Source organism: Ctenopharyngodon idella, chromosome 24 (assembly GCF_019924925.1).
Source record: "Ctenopharyngodon idella isolate HZGC_01 chromosome 24, HZGC01, whole genome shotgun sequence".
NCBI lineage: Eukaryota > Metazoa > Chordata > Actinopteri > Cypriniformes > Xenocyprididae > Ctenopharyngodon > Ctenopharyngodon idella.
In genome coordinates this window covers 14493711-14513752 of record NC_067243.1, presented here as the reverse complement: position 1 = coordinate 14513752, position 20042 = coordinate 14493711, and the positions used below count along the sequence as shown (strand labels likewise).

Sequence of the window (20042 nt, the reverse complement as noted above, 5' to 3'; positions counted from 1 at the left end):
ACATGCAAGCTGAGCTTGCATCACTGCTAAAATGAGGCCTGTTTAACTCCATTATACATTGAAGTATAATGGTAAAGTGTTATGATGGCCGAGCTGGTCCAACCAATTAACGAGTAAAGACACTGTTAAGAACACAACATGCTAAGGAAATAAAGGTGAAATGGGTACACAAATGTTGTAAAACAGCTTGAGAACAGGACAGCATCTCCTTGCCAGACAATTGTATCCCTACAGTCACTATAGGAATAACATAAAAATCCTTCTCATTTTTCTGAAAAGGCAAGGAAACACGAGTTAGCACAATCTACACTAGATATAAACAAAGCATCCATTTTGGAAAAGCAAGTATCACTTATAATGTGATTCTTGTGCAGATTGGCAGAAGCTGGAATAAACCCACAAACCTAAAGAAAGAGTTTAGTGCATGCAGTTAGAGCTGTTGGCAGCAGAAAAGCAAAAGCAGCTTTAATGTCGGACCAGCAGGTGTCACTCCTTTTCAGGATTAAAACTCTAATGCAGTACCTCAGAAGTGCAAAAGGGGGCAGCCTTATGGGTAAACAACTGTGCTTCTTGAGGAACTGAAACTTATGACATTACAGTATATAAAGCTTTGTTCACATTGCACACAAATCTGATTAGTGTTTCTAATACCATCCTGAGCAATGTCATTTTGCAGGTGATCTATTTGTTTAGACAGTGAGGTCAATATCCAGCATATCTGCATTTGTTGCCATAGTAATGATGTAGGTGTTAGTACAATGATAAGAGACGAGAGTCTGAACTACATTTTGGCTGTCCATCATGATATCATGCTATCATTACAAAATATTCAGAGCCATAACTGTATTATTTACACAGTTATGCATATGTTGTGTACAAAATCAATAACTTGTTCATCCATTCACTATATAGTTAATGGATGAACTTCCAAGCTTTACGTATGCCGTTACAGTCATGTTGGCAAAAAAAAGTCCAATTTAACCAACAAAAACCTGAATGAATCTGTGAAAATCAGTGAGATTAATCTGTAAAAATCAGATTGCATGTGATATTCCGAAGACCTGACTGCAAACTACTGATTTGACTCGGATAAGCTAAAAAAAGAAAAAGACTTGCTGTCTGTCTGAACAAAGCCTAAGTGTTATTCACAAATCTGAATTGTTGCTTGTTTTTATAGTATTATCATGTGCCACATTGACACATTTAAAGGATTAGTTCACTTTCAAATGAAAATTAGCCCAAGCTTTACTCACCCTCAAGCCATCCTAGGTGTATATGACTTTCTTCTTTCTGATGAACACAATTTTAATAAATATCCTAACACTTTATAATGGCAGTGATCAGGGGTCACGAGTATGAGCTGAAGAAAGTGCCTCCATCCACATCCATCCATCATAAACATATTCCACACGGCTCCAGGGGGTTTCCTCCTGAAGCAAAGCGATGCGTTTGTGAAAAAAATATCCATATTTAACAAGTAATGAAGTAAAATATCTAGTTTCCAAAGTAAAAAATATCCATATTTAACAAGTTATGAAGTAAAATATCTAGCTTCCGAAGTTACGAAGAAAGTGTAAACTGGTGTCGCATCAGTTACACTTTTCCCGTAAGTTGAATAGGGAAGGCGTAGGACGTAGCGTAAGCTTTTAGAATTGCTAGAGGTATACACTTTCTTCATACGTTGAATACAGAAGGCAGTCTTGGCGGAAGCTAGATATTTTACTTCATAACTTGTTAAATATGGATCACTTCAGACGGACTTTATTAACCCCCCTGGAGCCGTGTGGAGTACGTTTATGATGGATGTATGTGGATGGAAGCACTTTATTCAGCTCACACTCGTTGATCCTCGCTCACTGCCATTATAAACCTCGGATGCGTCAGGATATTTATTAATATATCTCCGATTGTGTTCATTAGAAAGAAGAAAGTCATATACACCTATAATGGCTTGAGGGTGAGTAAAGCTTGGGCTAATTTTCATTTGAAAGTGAACTAATCCTTTAATTTATTGAGTACTGTGCTAATGTTAATAAGCAGTGTGTATGAATAGATACATTGTGCCAAAAAGAACATTTCTATGTTGTACACATCACAGCATGTGAAACCAATTGGGTTTTTGGGTAGAGAGAAAATATCAGGCCTTGTTTGGTCTTTTCTAACTGTTGCATTTAAGGTAACTAAGGACTTGACAGAAATTAGTATCCCTTGGTTGGAAGGGTGGACATGGTCTGTGCGGTAATCAGCCTACCGGGAAGTACCCGCTGGTCCGACGGCGCGTCAGGCCGAGCCAGTGTCGGGCGATGGCATGCCAGCGTTTTGGGGGGCGAGCCATTTGAGGGGAGGGCGTAGCAGAGGGCAGCGCGTGCACACACTGTCCTTTAGCCTGCCACATCACACATAGACACAAACACTAGTTACAGCACACTACAGTAGACAGTGCCCTCTATGGGATTGGAGGACAATGGTTTGGTGGCGGAGGGGAGAAGCTGAAGAAAAAATGATGATATGTATGAATGATACTGTGTGATATCTGGGAAAATAAGCAGCAGACACAAAATCCAAAAAAAAAAAAAAAAAAAAAAAGGTATCTAAAAAAATTCATGGCCTGGAAAATCACAATTTCAGAATTTCCTGATGTTTTCAGCTTTTTAGTGACTGTGGGAACCCAATGCATTTGATTGGTTTTCTACATTGATTTAATCAGATTAGGGGTAAAAATTACAGTAGATTGCATTATTAATAAATGGATTTCAGGTGTACTAGTATAACTCAAATATCTATTATTAATTGTGCTCTTTTATGAATAGTAGAGTACTTCTAAAGAAAAGCAAGAAAGTAGTACACCCTTTGTTGCCAGTGTCCCAAATTTTCATTTATTTCTACTGGAATTAAAGACGTCATGCTTTTCATTTCACATTAGCTTAACACATATGTGTGGATTAAGATGAAATGCAGTATTTGGTGAGCATAGATAAATCCTTTATCATGTACACACACATCCAATTTTTGTACTCTTGCCTAAAAACAGGGGGACATTTTTAACCGGTCTACTATATTTAGCTATGTGCACACATACACTTACTCACACACATACTCACCATCTCTGTTTCCTGTCCCCTGGATTCTGGCAGTAGTGGTTTCTCTTCAGTGAACTGCTGATCCTTCATGCCAGCCATCCTGGAGAGCAACCTGCAATCACCATGGCAACACACACACCTGAGATTAACAAGGCTATTCGACAGCAAACCATAATCCAATCAAATCCATCTTGCTGCTCCAATATTGTAATATTACCCACACCACCATTGCTCAAACCATGTATACAGTTCATACCAGCTTAAAGACCCCATGATAAAAATAAAAAAAAGTAGGCTTTTACATAATGTCTGTTAGCTTTGAGGTAATCAATATTGTAGTGCACTTCTAAAAGTTGAATAAATTAACTTTAACTAGATATATACATTTAAAATGTACAGAATTTTTCTTCTAGCAAAACAGATCACAAATGTTGATGACTCATCCTGCACTAGATTTTTGTCCAATCAGATGTTAATTGTAGAATCAAAATATCCCTCCCCCTTATATCACTTGTAGCCAATTATCAAGTGCCTAAGTTTATGGCTATGACGTAACTAAAGCCTGTTGACGTAACCTCTTCAATATGCCCTGCCCAAAATTCCTGTTTCAATAGGAAATATGTAACAACTGCACTTGCTAAACAATTTCCCAGGGGTCTTTAAGGTGGTCAAGCTGGGTTTTGGAACATAAGGGGCTTTCGCACCGGAGGAACCTTTTCATAGTTCCTAGAACTATTGGCTGAAGTACCTGGATTTTGCCGTGTTCGCACCGCAGGATCTAGGAACGATTTAAGTTGTAGGAACTCCTTTTGGGGGAACTAAATTAGCTCCTACTTCAGAGTAGGGTCTAAACCAGCTCTATAGGAACTATTGGTGACGTAAGTGTACGTTGATTGGTCAAACGCATGTCACACACCGGCACCAGGCATTTTTATAAAGCCGTGTAAACATATGTACTTCACGAACATGGAAAACAGCGATAACGACATTTACCTGCTGTCTGCAGTGTAGGGATGCACCAATACCAAGCTCGTGTACTTATAATACCCCCCGATACCACTGACCGATACCTCACGTGACGTAACTGACAGCATTTTCCGTGCACAGAGACGCCGGCGGCAGCAACAGAAACAATGTCAGCCTCAGGGGTGTGGAAATACTTCAAAATTAATGATGACAACACACACATTCCGAACTGCATGCTTTCAATCACAATTCGTTATCGATTAGTGAAGGCGGGATAGGCGGACTCACGCTGAATGACACAGACCAGAAGACTCTCTCTTGCGCGCGATCCCAGTTCTCTCAGACAGCGCGCGATCAGTTCTCCTTGCGCCTGAATGGTCAAGTGCACAAACAGCTGTAAAAATGTCCATCATGTGGAGTATCTCACGTAAATACAGTCGGTTGTGGCTTAAGTGGACGTAAACATTTGGGTGAAAACAGGATATGTGTCAGTATCCATGGATTCGGTCTTAAAGGGACCAAAAGATGTTAAATAAATGTATACATGGTAAATAAACCTACTGTATCTAAAAAACAAGTTTATTTAATTTGTATCTCTATAGTATTTATGTATTGTTTGTAATTTGTTTGTAAATTTATTTTTATATAACAACAATTCTATATATTGGTAATTATGCCCTTTGAAGGTTATTGGACACTGTGAAATTTTTGTTCTTTAAGTTTGTGACAAGTAATAAAAATTATTACTTTGAGTAATAATAAAGAAGCTGTCCTACATTGATTAGTCTCACTGTGTTGTGCTTGGAAAACTGCAACATCAAAAAAAACAAAAAAGAGAGAGAAAGAGAGAAAAATTAATAAATGTATAGGCATCGGTGAGTACCAGAAAAAAAAGTATCGGTGCTCGTACTCAGTCCTTAAAAAATGGTATCGGTGCATCCCTACTGCAGGGTTGTGTTCTTTTCTCTGCCTCGATGATATGTAATACTGAAAGGTGTCATAGGAGATAGCTCCACTTTTTGCTCTTTCAGTCGCGTAAATTATGCGTTTACATTCCATCTCCGTTATCACGAAACCCACGACACACAGCAAACACAGCTCTGATCACGGCATCCTCCATTCACCGTTTTTTAGCGCTTGTAAATGCCGTGCTTAAAGACCCCGCTGTCGGCCGCTTCATAGTTCCTATTGCCGGTGCGAATGCAACCAGGAACATGGCCCAGGGGAGAAATTAGTTCCCGGGGAACTATCCTAGTGGCTAGTTCCTAGAACTTTTCGGTGCGAAAGCCCCTATAGCTAATCTGGTGGGGACTAGGTTGACCTCGGACCCACTGTGTGGCAGGAGAACTAAACACCTACACCAGCTTGCTTGGACCAGCTAGTAACCATGTGTCTCTTTCCACTCCCTAGTTCTCTATGGAAAACATTTATCAACACAAGCATTTGGGCACTAGCAAGGACCTTGATCCAATAAGCATTAGGATACTAATGACTCAATTACATACAACATGATTATGACATCATGTATTAAATCATATCAGCAACATCATTATTCTGATGACTTGAACTAAAGAAGACAACATTTTTCATAATTTTCTGAGCAGCTTACGCTCACTGGTAATTTCAAGGGAGTGAATGTTTCAGTACATTGCAACATCCTAAAAATGGCTGCCTGCCTGGGCAGTGTACTTAATACTGAACTAGGGTGCGGATTGAGACACACCACATGTAAAACCAGCTAGAAGTTGGTTTTAACTGCATTCTTTTAGCAGGGGTACTAATCTGGCTCCAAACAATATAAAACTACATGTGAGTATGGAGTTTTGTTGACTTAAAATGAGGTGGCTTTGTGAACATGGCTTGAATGTTGTTTGGTGGTTAGATTCAGGATGACACGAAAAGGTACAAACTTGTCAGTCACCAGGAACACATGGCCAATTGTGACACTAGCTCACAGGTTGTCTCAAGATATCTGTTGATGGATGAGACAATGTACTTTTCCATTACGTACTTATTAAACTCCAGCTGTGTAGCTGAGGGTTGTCGGCTCATGGGAGCTCCGTCAGTGTCAGTTGATATTTCAATAACACAATGCTAAGCTAACAAACACCTCCACAGTCTAGTGCTAACTTATTGGTCTCTAACAATTCTGCAAACACATAGACGAAGATTATGAAGAATGGCTTCATTTACAACCTAAATGAAAATATTGCTAGCATAAACATGTAGGCTAAGCAACAGTTAACATAGTAGCATTTCTTAACATCTAACCTTCTTGCCAACCTTATAAATAGAGATGCACTGATGTATCGGCTAACAATCGGTATCGGCAGATAAAAGCTATTATTATCACTATCAGCCATCGGCCGATTGTTTAAAAACTGCCGATGGTCAGGGCCGATTATATCCTGTCAATCAAAAAGGGTGCGGAAAGATGTATTCAGACTGCAACTCATACATACTGTATGTGAAGAAAATCACTCATGTTGAATTTTAACTCATTAACAGTTTAAAAATAGTGACGTTAAAGCAGGCTCTTTTTGACCCTATAAATCACCCGTAGTTCAAGCCAGAGTTGCCAGGTCTGTGTTTTTTTTCCTACATCAAATATTATTTGTAGTGCCTCCCATCCAATAATCGCAAAAAGATTTGTGCTTTATTACTTCTGATCAGAATTAAAGTTTTCAAATTCTGCCCATTTTATCATGAAATTCATACAATAAATGGCGTTTTGACGCTCTTAAATGTGACGTGTCGGATCGCTGTAATGCCTCAGTTCAGGCGGCAGCTCGGAGCACGAGTCTTTTCTTCCTCTTCAATAGTTATATCTCAAAAAACATGAATGAACATCAAAGGTATGTTGAAAGATATTGTACAACTTACCAGATTGTATCATGTCTCATGTAATCATTTTATTTGTGTTTCAACCGCGGAAAGACGTCAATAAAACAGCTTGTGAACAATATGTCACATCATGTCAAATTTACCTCAGGAATGTTTTCCAATGTTCACAGTTCCTTAGCTATCTACATATTAAAAAAAAACACTAGAGACGAGCTTATTTACTGTTAATTATATGTTTGTGTAAATGCCATGAAGACAACAAGTGCTTATGAAAACTAAGCATGAAGTTTTATACATTTCAGTTTTTATTTGAGTGTAATTATTATATCTGAAAATAAACAGCAGCTGAGTATAATACCCCTGCTATTAATTGTAACCTCTAATATTGTAGTGTACCAAATGAGAGGGTTCCCTGTATAGTTTGCAACATTATTTGGGAGAGATTTTTTTTTTCCTTAAGAAAAACCAAACTATCGGTATCGGTAGATATCATTCTGAATAATCGGCTATCGGCAGAGAAATTTAGTATCGGTGCATCTCTACTTATAAACACAAGTGCTATGAGTATGAGTCTCTCATAAACAAGAACATGAATTAGAAATAAAAAAAAAGAAAAACCAACCTAATCCAAATACTAGTGCAGATTATTGCCACCTTTACTCAAGAGATGATAGAACACTTTGACATATCATTCTCATAACAATAACTGAGTTTAATTCAGAACACTTCGAGCCAACAGTAAAGTCATTCCACTCTTATTTCCTGTCAGTGCACAGAGCTGCATGAATCTCAAATCATGGCCAGTGTAAATCAAACCCTTGGATGTGATCGGATAGAATGATTCAAAGCCCTGCAGGGAATGATTATTTTGGTTGCATAACACCTCCCATGATGTGATTATAACGAGGTCTAGACATGACCACAATACTCTCAATTGGCCTCTCTTTCTCCCTCCCTTCCTCTCTGTCACAATCTCTACATAGATCTATCTCATCTTCCCTCCTCCCCCACATGTACTGACCTTTCTCAGATCATTATTATAATCATTAGCACTCTGTTTTGGTATACAATAATAGAGCTACATTTTTACTCTTTCTAAAGAGAACATGAGTAGTGCTTGCCAGTGGCTCCACGCAACCACCATGTGGTTGCTAAGTGTTTTCTAGCGTGTCGCATTTGGTTGTTAACTAGCTTAAGTCAACAAAGTCTCTATGATATTCCGGTCACTATGGCTTAAGTCCCTTATTCAACTCTTTTTTTCACACATTTTTCATATATAATTTAGGCCTATAATATTTAAGATTCACATTTTCGATGGGTTAAATAACACTTTCTTTTAAACTAGTTCTTGGTCAACGACATTAGTGTTATCCTGTACTAAAAATTACAGTACAAGCAACTAATAAATACATTCATGTCAAAAATCAACCTGTAGCCAAATTTGTTTTTTGTGGGTTCTGTACCCCGTCAGTGTTGCCATGGTAACCTCTAGTAATGCCAGTAGACGCCCCTGCAATGTTCAGGGAGTTAGATAACCTTTACTTTCCTTATTTTTCCTTTTCAAAAGCTTCACTACTAGTCCTAACTGCAATACTAGAAGAAAAGAAAAAAATAGAGTTTGGAATCACTAAGATAATCTGGTCACTGTCAGACACGTTTAGAGCATATTGGTCATTGATCTAGAAAGACTTCACATATTGAATGAGCTTGAGCAGACGACAGGGCTGGCATATGACCCTGCCCAGTGACAAAAAAGTGTGCATGAGGGAATATGACAACGGAAAGCCCAGTGGAAGAGTATTCTGTCAGACACCAAATCAATAAATCTGCTCAAAGGCAAGGGTCTGACCTGATATACAGAATCCCAGTCAATACTTGGAAACTGGGTTAGAACAATGTGTGTTTATGCTGTGCACAAAAAAACGATTACAACTAAATCTATGTCGGACGGGATTCTAAAGGCATTCTTTGAATCCAAAACGGGTGACTAATCTTGGCACAAAGCTGTCAAGAAGCTGAGCAACATAGTCTCATTGGCATCGCTATTAGGTTATACAAGTGATCAAAGTTTTAATTAGCCATTTGGATGCTACCATTATCGAGGTAAATAGAAAGAACATGGCTGCTTAAGCAAGGTGTAGAGAGTGCTAAGTACCACCCACATGCTGGCAGAATCAAATATACCAGGAAATAAAAATAAATGATTTAATTTATGTCAATGTGGAGAAATGTGGGAGAAATCAGCAGAAGACCTGAGGTATAGTTGTTTTTTTTCTTTGTTTTTTTTAAAAAAGCACTTGTTGGCAAATAAACTATCCTCCTTTTACGCCCACTAAAAACTAACTTGGCATCATAGCTAAGTTAGTTTTCTTTGTGTTTTTATAAAATGAATGATCTTCTTGTTCTTCTAATGTGTATATATTTCACTCAAGTCCAAGATTCTTAAAAGGAATCACTTTATAAGGTAAAATGTAGAGGGTGATGGAAGACGAAACAGGTTAAGCATCAACAGAAAAGATTAAAATGGGCATAAAAACACAACAAGCTCACATAACCCTTACACTAAATAGACTGTTCTAGGAAATTTACAATCAAATACTAATGCACAAGCGAGTCCAGTGGTTCCCAAACTTTTTCTGCCAGGCCACCCTTTTGTAGAGAAAAATATTTTTCAGTCATGACAACTCTCTTGAGTGTTTGGTATGGCAATGGATATGACAATGTTGATATGTTTGGTCTTGGCGGAATAGATCTGCTGCTACGCAGAACAAGTACGGGACTTGCTACTGACAATACATACACAACATGCTGCTACTGTACAGTATAGCACACATGAATTACCCGTAGCAGATCTATACAGGTGGAGCTGGGGAAGGTGGAGGGTTTCTGAAAGTGTGCTGCAACAACTAATATAGCAAGAACCAATGAACTGTGCCCTATAGAGAATGATGTGATTGCAGGCAGATTGAGTTAAGGACCTATCAGCCTGTGCCATCTAGTTTCATGACAGAACTTTGTTTTATCAAGCCCCCCACCTACATGCACCCATATAAAGACACTCTCAGACATGACATTTTTAATGCTTTTAAAATGTCTTATGCTGCTTCAGAAATCATTCTAATATGCCGCTCAAGAAACCTTTGTTCAATGTTTTTATAGAAACCATTATTTTTTCAGTTTTCTTTGATGAATATGCCTGCACCCACATGAAGACACTATCAGACATGACCTTGCAAAATTATTTAGGATTTATTTGAAACATTGTAATTTATACAATACTACAAATTCAATGTGCTTCTCTTTGTATTTGTGATGTGAAGTCTCTAAGGGGGCTTTCACACTGGCAGTTTAGTTCGAAACGGGACATGGTTCGCATGAAAAATTGCTAATGTGAAAGCTGTCATGCGAACCCGGGTGCGCACCGCGGTACCGAACCCGAGACTACCTGAAGGAGGTGGTCTGAGTTTGGCTGCACTCGAACTGTGCCGTAAGTGGCATCTTAACTTGTTCAGCTTCATACTGTCAGAAGTTAATATTTTGAGACACAATACACTGTGGTCTCTTCATTACCCACTGTTGTACTGGAAATGCAAATGCTGAAAGTTTGGCAATGGCAGTCTGTTCACAGACTTATCTATGCTTAGTGCAAAACTATGTATCATTCTTTTATATTTTTACACAGCTCCCTGCAATACTCTATTGTAATTCTTCAATCACGCCATCTAGCGTTGTTAATCCAGGACAATAACCGTTACAACTGATAACAGACCGTTCAAGATGGTCCTGAGTGTCATCTTGAGGTAATAAAATGTCTAATTAATATTTTATAATATTTACTGTGGCAAGTAGCCGCATAATAAGTGGGATAATTTCGCAGTCTTGTATCACCCCGAAGAGGTTTCTCTGCATAACAATCTGCTGACTATACACTATCCCTTGGTCTTGCCACGCCCAATTTGAGAACCACTGCCCTAGTCCATTAGACAAATACAGAATATGTTTCTGTATTAAACTTGAGTTAAAAAGCAGCTGTGGAACTCACAAAAACTCGTTGTAATCTCAGCCCCTCAGAGAGCTCACTTCACACCTCCAGTGGGATTCTGGGTAACATCCGAAGGGTCAGTAACAGCTCTCTGCCCTGATAGTGTTTTGCCATCAGAATTAACCATGTTTCCAATCCTTCACACTGCCTCTTGTCAGGAGCTGCCTAGTGCTCTAAGCCAGGCAGACAGAAGGTGAGTTGGTATGTGGTCCTCAATAAGGCTGTTTTACCTTGGCCAAAAGTACAGTAAGCTGGCTGAACCTTTCCTTAAAACAGGTTTCTACTGTATGGATCAGTAGGAAACCAATCCAGGGATGTTAGGTGCATTTTCCCTTTAAAGATTAATGGTTCCATTTTGATAAATAGCCTGCATCTAAAAGCTTTCATGAAGCAATTTTTTGATTCGGCCTGGGCTTTTATCACAGCTGCACACCTATTTAGGTCAGAATATAATACAATCAAAACCATAATGGCTTTCTTCACTCATCTGCAGTCAAATTATTCATGGAGATTTTTCATTTATTGTAGTTCATTAACATGAAAATGGTATCATGTGGCTCAGTTGATTATAAGCTACATTGAGGGCACAGGAGGTCAAGGACTGCAGAAGGCCATTAAAGTTTTTCAGAACCCTTTTGAACAGAAAAACATCCAAAGTACCAAAACAAAACAATGGATATCAAGGTCGATACACATCTCTGAAGGCAACATATATTGCCATTTATTTTCATTATCAAATAACACGTAGCTCAAGCAACAACTGATTGTAAGACATTCAAAACCTCATAATTCAGATCCCTATATATAGTAGACGTAAGACCTAAATGATATTATTAATAATTTTTACATTAAATCAGCTTGGACACATAAACCTACATGAACGGATTGGTAATAGACTCAAGGCTGGAACAATCAACAGCTATTGGCCAGTGAATCATGAGTAATGATCTAGTGCTGAGTAATGATGGTTACTGACACTTGACCTTGTTTGGCCATTGCCCAGTGATTGGTCAACAAATCAAGATGGTCAGACACAGCAACGGGCCATGGAATTCACAAGCAAAGAGACAAACAAAAAATGAAGGGATGGATGCTAAAAAAACGGAAAAGAAAGGCTACAACCTCAGTTACAGGCGGAACTACGTACATTGTCTGCAGCAGGCTCTGTGGAACCGTGCAGCTAGTCTTGGACGGAAAGTTCCAGAACAATCCGGGCCCCATCTATCAGTACAAAACAAGATCCATTTGTAATTCAGCTTTACACAATATTTGGTATTCAGAAAAATCTCAGATATTCAGGAAGACCCATCTGAGTCCTGTACACCTGTAAACTTGTTCCAGGGCATGCCTCTTTCAAAGATGTTTTATTGAAAAAGTTCCAGGCATTTTTGTAAAATCCTCTATAAATGACATTTTTATATAAATCTCAAGCTAGAGCTTCTATGAGAGTAAAGCTAACAAGCAGTTTATTGAAAAATCTTTTTCCATGCTAAGTCGAGAACAGTACAACAGTTCTAAAACGGAAGGCTTTGAGGAGGTATAGGTTTTGTGAGAGTGAGACAGAAAAGTTTTCAAGGCGTCTGTTGCATTGTTATGTAATGTAGAAATGGGGGCATCTCCTTGTCTTGCAGGGATATGTAATAAAAAAAAATAAAAAAAACAGCCTTGCATGAAGTTGCATCAGTAATGCCAGCTTTCATTTTACAATATTATTAGAAGTAGTCCTCAGGGGGAAAAGTAAATTGAAGTAAATACATTATTACTTAAAAGATTTACTAATAAAAAATACACTCTCTTCAATCACTTGTTTAAAAAAACATGCCACTTATATTATTCATCTTTGCAGCTTTAATGATCACATACATTAGTAATTAAACTACCTCCTTGAATTTCCACCAACCTTTGAGTTACATAGATAGCATGAAGCTGAAATGCATATTATGTTGTCAACCAAAGGTGTGGCATTTGCTATTTGCTGTACAATTAAACCACAACAGTTTTATTTTAAACCCAACATAAATATTCTCATCTTAAGGCACATTCTAACAACATCATCCATCACCCCTTTAAAGCTGAAAGCGTCAAGGCTTGTGATAAGTCAGTTTATCCACCCTGGAAAGTTTCACGGCCCTCCTGGCCTCCCAATGCAAGCTGGCACCCAACCAGGTATACTGGCGTCTGATATTCTGTGAAGTGTTATTGAGATTAGGAAAACAAAAGCTGCGCTTATCTGTTATTATACAGACCCGGATACATCTCAGCACCATAGCAGATAGCATTACTCCAATGAAGGGAAAAGGACACCTGTTAATAGACTTACCCTGAATTTAAGGGGTGGTCTGGATGGACTGCCACTGGCTTGCTGTTTTTGGCAAAGCTTCCCTGTCTGACGCAGTTATTTTGCGGGGTTAATAAATTTAACCTGTCGACCACCCATTGACGCCAATGCAGAGGCTGGAACTATGAAGCGTAGCTTATGACACAAGCGCTGGAATACTGTCAGCAGGGACTCTAATGTTTCTCGTCAGGTGGAGTCCCTCAAGGCCCATTGTTGAGGCACTTTTTGATCTGCTCTGTCCATTTGCCACATCTTCAAACACCTCGCATCGAAACAACCAAGTAGTCAACTTAACCTAACAACAGATGTCTTGGAGTTCTCTTGAATAATTTGCACCTTTCTACAAGAATCACCGCAATGACTAAGGAGATCTTTCTTACCTTTTCTTAAGGACTGGGTTCCTGTTGTCGTCTTAAAGGATTTTGATGTGTTTAGCCTCTCTTTTTGTTTGCTTGTGAGTGCGTTTCAGAGCGATGCTGTCTACCCTGTGAGGGCTATGCTGTGTGAATCTCTCTACCTCTGTTCCACCCTCCCTCGTTCGCTCACTCTCCCCCTCCCTTCTTTTGCTCTATAATAAACAGAGAACACGTGTCCTCTTGGATGATGCAGCCTGAGCCATACCAACAGATGAGAGCAAGATAGAGGGAGGGAGAGAGAAAGAGCAATCACAGAGAGGGACAGAGAGAGGGACACACAGGAGAGAGACAGAGAGATAAGAAACTGGATACAGGAGAGGGCTGAAGGAAGAGCGAAGGGCAGACAGGAAGGATGGAATCAAGGAGACAGAGAGGAGAAAAAATAGTGAGACAGGGATATTGAGCAAAGCCTGGAGGCTTAGGATGAAAGGCTGTCCAATTAGACCACAAGTAGCAGCTCTCTACACACAATTCTTACACTTTAGCAAGAAGGCATGAATTTGGCAGCATGAGCTTTTATCAAGTCAGTTTTTACTAGAAACTCTTCCCCCGGGAGATTATAAGTACATACTCATATACCCACCCAAACACTGCCATAACAAACCCACACATTTACTTATCACAGCATGATTCGAAGACACAGACACATACGCCCATGCACATGTTGGTACAGAGCAGTTTTCTTCTTTGTACTCTTTTATAGCAATTTACTTTTTTCCCCTGAAGACTACTTCTAATGTTAGTCAAGGTTTCTTGCAATTCAGTTGTAATTCAGCCTATTTTTCATCCTCTCTCTAAATCTTGGTAATTGGTAAAGGTCAGTTTTTGCTACCATATTCCTATAGGCAAATACTGTTATAATTGGCTTATCTTATTGTATAGGGTAGTCAAGGGTTCAGTGCTGGTTAGCATCATCCAGTTAACCAGTCCTGTATTGTACCTACAAGAAACAAAATCTTTTTCAATTAATGGTCATTTAAAAGTAGCTGCATGTCCTGACTACTTTTTCTTTGATGCAAAAAAAACTATAAATTTTTGTGGTTGTGGTAACATTTACAATGATGATGATAGTGAAAAGATGACATTGAGAGTGACAACTGCTTGTCATTTGCAAGACGCCAAGAGCACTGAATCATAGCAAATCAATATCCTAAAGATCACATCTAAAGAATGGAAAAACTGCAGCATGTCTTGTCTCCCCTTGTGGTCTCGCTGTCTTTAAAATTCTTCAATGCTGTAACCAAGAAAAATCTTGCTGCCCATGACTAGTCTGACTCAGCCAGTAGGTTCTGGATATTGTCAGCAATTTTGAAAAGGCTATAAAACTTTTCCCTGGTAATTTTAAGGGTCTTTTGCTGTCTGTATAACCCACTATGGAGCCACAATCAGCAATCTAAATAACATTTCACATTATCTTGTTGGCACAGTTGAAAAGAGGGGAAAAAGGTGATCATGCCAACTCACTACTCTATTGTTCCTACTTGTACCGTTTTAATAATATAAAATCAAATCAAAAATGTTCTGATAGATTTTATTTGACCATGGCAGTTTCCTGTCAATGTCTGAGAGAGCCAGCCTTCAGTATTTCAGCACACTTGTTGAGTTGACTGAATGAGAGATGTCAACTCGCATTATGCTTCAGTCTGACATTCTCTGCTGAAGGCTGCTTTCCAATCTTCAACATAAAATGTGCTAATACACAAGCTCAAACCAGCCCTGAGCGATTATGTTTACCTTCATTAGGAATTATAGGCAAGTTATCACCACTTACTATACACAATAGTGCAGCGCAGTATACATTCCTCTGTTTCATTGTTTGTTGCAAATTAAAGTCAGTCACACATTCTTGGCTCACAGTCTTGCAGGCTAATTAACCCTTATTTGTCCTTATATTAGCTCTGCGATAAGAAGAAATAGGTCAGTCGCCTTTTTTGGAAAGGTCTAGAACAGTAGATGGACTATAGCCAGGCTTCAAGTGGCAAATTGGGAGAAACCTGGCAGCAGTGTGGACCACAGTTGATAGGCGAAGCACGTTTTAAGTCTTTTGTTTATCTGAGGTTTGTTTGTCTGTACCTGTGCCAATGTGACAACTTTAAACTGCTCATTGGTAAGCAAGACATACTCAAGGCATGTACTATCAAGGAGGCAAAACAGCTGTCCCAATGCAATGTGGAGAATGTCAGTGCATCTCTGTCTGAACTAAAGACATCACAATTAAGAGTGTCAGAGGGCCAGGCAGATGTTGATCACTGGACTTCTGGTTCAATAACTTCAGTGTTGTTGTTTTTTGCTTTTGCTTTTGAATTCTCATTTCCTTGATGTGGACAGGGGCCAAAAGTACCTTTGGTATGATGATAAGCAACAAATCCAGACAGTGGTCATCACAGTTGACGTACTTTAGGTTGACTTGTGGTTTTCACTTGCACATAGAGCTGCAAAATAAATGGAAATAAATGAATGAGATTTTAATTATGGTGTCTGCAATTGATCATATAACGAGACGATTTCAGTATTACACTTAGGTCTACACACTGCATCAAAATATTCTATTTACACCCTGTTTTTGCACTGATGACAGTGAATCAAATTTGAGTTTCTTTTTAGGAACTGATACTTGATGTGCCAACAATCACCACCTTGTTGTTGAATCCCATGTAGACTCAATTTGTCTCAGCACATGCTTGAATCCAGATTGTCTGAAACATAAGAATGCTTTATATTATTTGACTTACCACATCATCGAAGGAAAAAAGTGAGGAATACACTTACTATATCTGTAAGGCCTTGCTCAAGGACACAACGATGGCAGCTCATGGTTGACTACTTACACTGCATTCACACGGGGCATCGGCATCAATGCTTGATGGAAGGCGTATCTGAAGCTTGAACTGACGTGACCGTCATAGCACAACAGCCAATCACATTACTTTTCGGTGTTGCACGAACGCAGATCTGTGATCTGATTGGCTGACGCCTGCGTTGGTGCTTGAAAAGTTGAGAACTCTTCAACTTCTGCCGCAAGCAGTGCAAGTGAAGCGACGCGACAGAACCCACAATTCAGTTCGGCAATGCATGACGTCACCCATTCAAAGTAAATGAGAAGCGTTAACGCAGATGCCACGTGTGAATGCAGCATTACAGAGATTGAACCAGCAACCATCTTGTGTCACTATGATGCACCACCTCGAAAAAACCCAAAAGTAGACTGTAACTTCCTCTAAAGAGAATGAGTGTGGTTGCCTGTGCAAAATGCACACTGACACAAGTTGTGTGACACAAGAAAGTTGTCTAAGGTTGTCTCAGCACATGCTTAAATATAAATTGGATTCTGTCTGAAACATGATGCTTCTTATATGTGGTGATGTGCCACTCGAATGAAGAAAAAAGAACACGAGAGATAGACAGCTGAGCTATGACTCATCCCTCCATTATAGCAGGAACGAAGCATAACAGGTCACTCGACTCTGATATTTATGGATGTTTTTTTCTCATCAGCCTGAAAACACTTGTCCGTCAAAATGGCATCGTCTGACACTGAAAGAGAGAATGGGAAACAAGGTAAGGAGAGAGGTGGTGAGAGAAAGATATATAAAAATACAGCAAAATAAATGCTTTTATAAATGCTCAGCCTATTTATAAAAGACTGGTCAATCTGCAGTGAAAAGGGCAACTGGGTCTCTAAAATACTGCAAATAAAACAGACGAATGAGGCACTGCAGGTAGATTAGAAGGGGAAGGGTGATATCTCCCAACACCTTAATATCCGTTCCAACACATCCAACATCAATAGTTTCCACGAGGGGGCATTTTGTCCGAAGAGGCAAGGAAGGCAGTGCCTAGTAAAAAAAAAAAAGATATTAGAAAACAATTGACAGTACAGATATCTTAAAAAATATGAGATCAAACAGAAAAATTTGGAAAAAGTAAGCAACTCACATGTTTGAACATCCACATTTTCATTCATGTTGGATTCTAAAACTCAAAATGATGATATGTAGATGAGCTGGTTTTTTTAGTGACCGCTCAGCTCATTTAAAGCCGCACAATTGCACCTGTAGTGTTTACAAAGGATCTGATGACTAATGGTTTGAGAAGTCATTAATAATAAATAGGCTAGAAACAGGTAGTACAAAAGAAAGCTACAAAAAATGAGGGGACTTTGGCTTCTCATTTCAGAAGTTCACCACAGGTTCAAAAAAAAAAAAGAGGGGGGGGGGGATAAAACACTGTTCTCAACCTCCCACTTGCAATAGTGCACAGGCTTGTTTGAGCCGGTGTTTCAGAGTGAATGCAAACCCAGTCGGGGAGAGATTAGCCACATCTGAAGAGCTGTGTGGGGGCGTTAGCTTAGATACGGCTAATCCTGACACCTCTGTTTCTCTCTCCATCTCTCACTCTTTTGCCTCTTATATGCCTTCAAGTCGTGTCTGTTCTTTTCAAACGAGAAGGTCTGAAAATCGTCTCACTGAAACAGCTAAAAGACATTGAAAACCTCAAAAGACAAACATGGGAATATTAGTGGATACTTTTCCTCCAACTCAGTTAAAAAGAGATGCAACACAGTCAGCTGAGGACAGATGGGATCTCAAATCTTTTGCAGGATTCTCATACAGTTAAAAACATGAATAATTCTGCAGTGAATAAGAGGACTGTTGAGAGAGGAAGGGATTGTGATAAGACATCAATATTTTTGTAAAATGATGTTTAACTTTTTGGGTGCACATCAGAATATTTTTTTTGGTCTTTGTGTGTGCGTGTTATTCAAATGAAATTCAATCTAAAGGCACAATGACATGTTCTAGCACCACAGTCTACTCAAAATATGCAGCGTTGCTACAGAGATGATGCTACTGTGGATACATTGTGCTTGCATACAAACTCTGTGAAAGGGCTCAGTTTGGTCAGTAACTGCTGTTTTCTGACACTGAACACTGGACTACATCTTCATAAAATATTATAGCCTAAGTGTCTGCACTTCAAAAAAACGTCTGGCATGCACTGTAAATAAGTTAGCTATAAATGCCACGGTCACAGATTCTTAACAAAAAACAGAGACTATTACCAGGGTTATGTGGCAGTAGTTGGGTCAGCTCCATGATCATGACTCTTAAGAGGAACAGTACATCACTAGCTCATGCCAGAAAAGCCACACTGTGAATCCAGGTCAGGAGTGATTCATTGAGCAACAACAAGAAATGGCAGTGTTCTAGGAGACCCAGCATGGGTCACGGTGAAAAACTACACCATTCACTATGAGACCATGGAACGGTAACCTAGGGTTTTTTAACAATTTTACTTTAATGTCTGGATAGTGTATGGTTATTCAATAAGGTCCTGGCCCTATTTGTAATCAAGCCACCAAATGATGTAACTTCAAGAGTGACTTTTGTTTAGTTTAGACCTTTCAAAGTCAATAAATCACTCCTGCCCTACCCAAACCAACTCAGCTGAGGTTGCAGAGATAACAAGGTCGATATGACCATCCCAGAGGGATATATCAATAACTTCCATTCCAAAATCACGGATGAGATCATCCTCATCAGCTGACCCACATTTTACACATGAACAAGCAGCTGGGACTCTGTAATCATAAACATGCTCATTAAAAAGAGAAGACCAAGACATTTGAAGTCTTGTACTGCAGAAAGTGCATTCGAATATACTGACACATTCAAATAATATATAAGCTCTTAAGGATAGGTTAACTTGTTGTTTTTTTAAGAAGTGAGAGGGGAGAGAAAAGGGTACAGAGATGTGGAGACATCCAGAGATTTGATTTGTCCTTGTGTTGACTGACGCAAATAAGGCTTGCTCGCACACACATACTCACAAACAACCTGGTGACGCATACAAATGTCACCTCCAGTATTCTAAATGTAAGAGCTCATGGATGATCAGAAACAAGCACCCTTTATATGAGAGCATAAATGTTAATTATTTATGTTTCAGTCTAAACACCGGAAATAATCGTTGTTAAAATGGTTTAGATATTGACGTGGATGACATGCAAACTCATATATATATATATGGTAACACTTTACCAAAAGGTTCGTTAACATTAGTTTGTTAATGTTAATTTCAACATTTACTAATACATTACTAAAATCTTGTTAACATTAGTTAATGCACTGTGAGCTAACATGAACAAACAATGAACAACTGTATTTTCATTAACTAACGTTAACAAAGATTAGTTAATACAGTAACAAATGCATTGCTCATGGTTAGTTCATGTTAGTTAAAACATTAATGTTTAACTAATGAGCCTTATTGTAAAGTGTTACCATATATTTTGTATATATATATATATATATATATATATATATATATGAAGATAAAGAGAAAAAGAAACAGAG

General features: G+C 38.8%; 1 protein-coding gene across 5 annotated transcripts in view; it reads right to left on the bottom strand.

Moving 5' to 3' along the window:
• The window catches only part of ndrg4 (NDRG family member 4), a 36017-nt gene extending 22199 nt beyond the window's left edge, over positions 1 to 13818 (bottom strand). For 2 of the 5 annotated variants that reach the window (XM_051883470.1, XM_051883471.1), the window contains exons 1-4: positions 13651 to 13810; positions 12080 to 12153; positions 3102 to 3192; positions 2252 to 2386 (exon numbers count right to left, since the gene is read on the bottom strand). In XM_051883470.1, the coding sequence (XP_051739430.1) occupies positions 2252 to 2386; positions 3102 to 3192; positions 12080 to 12153 (300 nt within the window). In that variant the 5' untranslated portion in view covers positions 13651 to 13810. Of the gene's footprint in view, positions 1 to 2251; positions 2387 to 3101; positions 3193 to 12079; positions 12154 to 13650 lie in introns of all 5 variants that reach the window. The other 3 variants (XM_051883472.1, XM_051883473.1, XM_051883474.1) reach the window with 3 other exon arrangements.
• Between the last annotated feature and the right edge of the window lie 6224 nt (positions 13819 to 20042).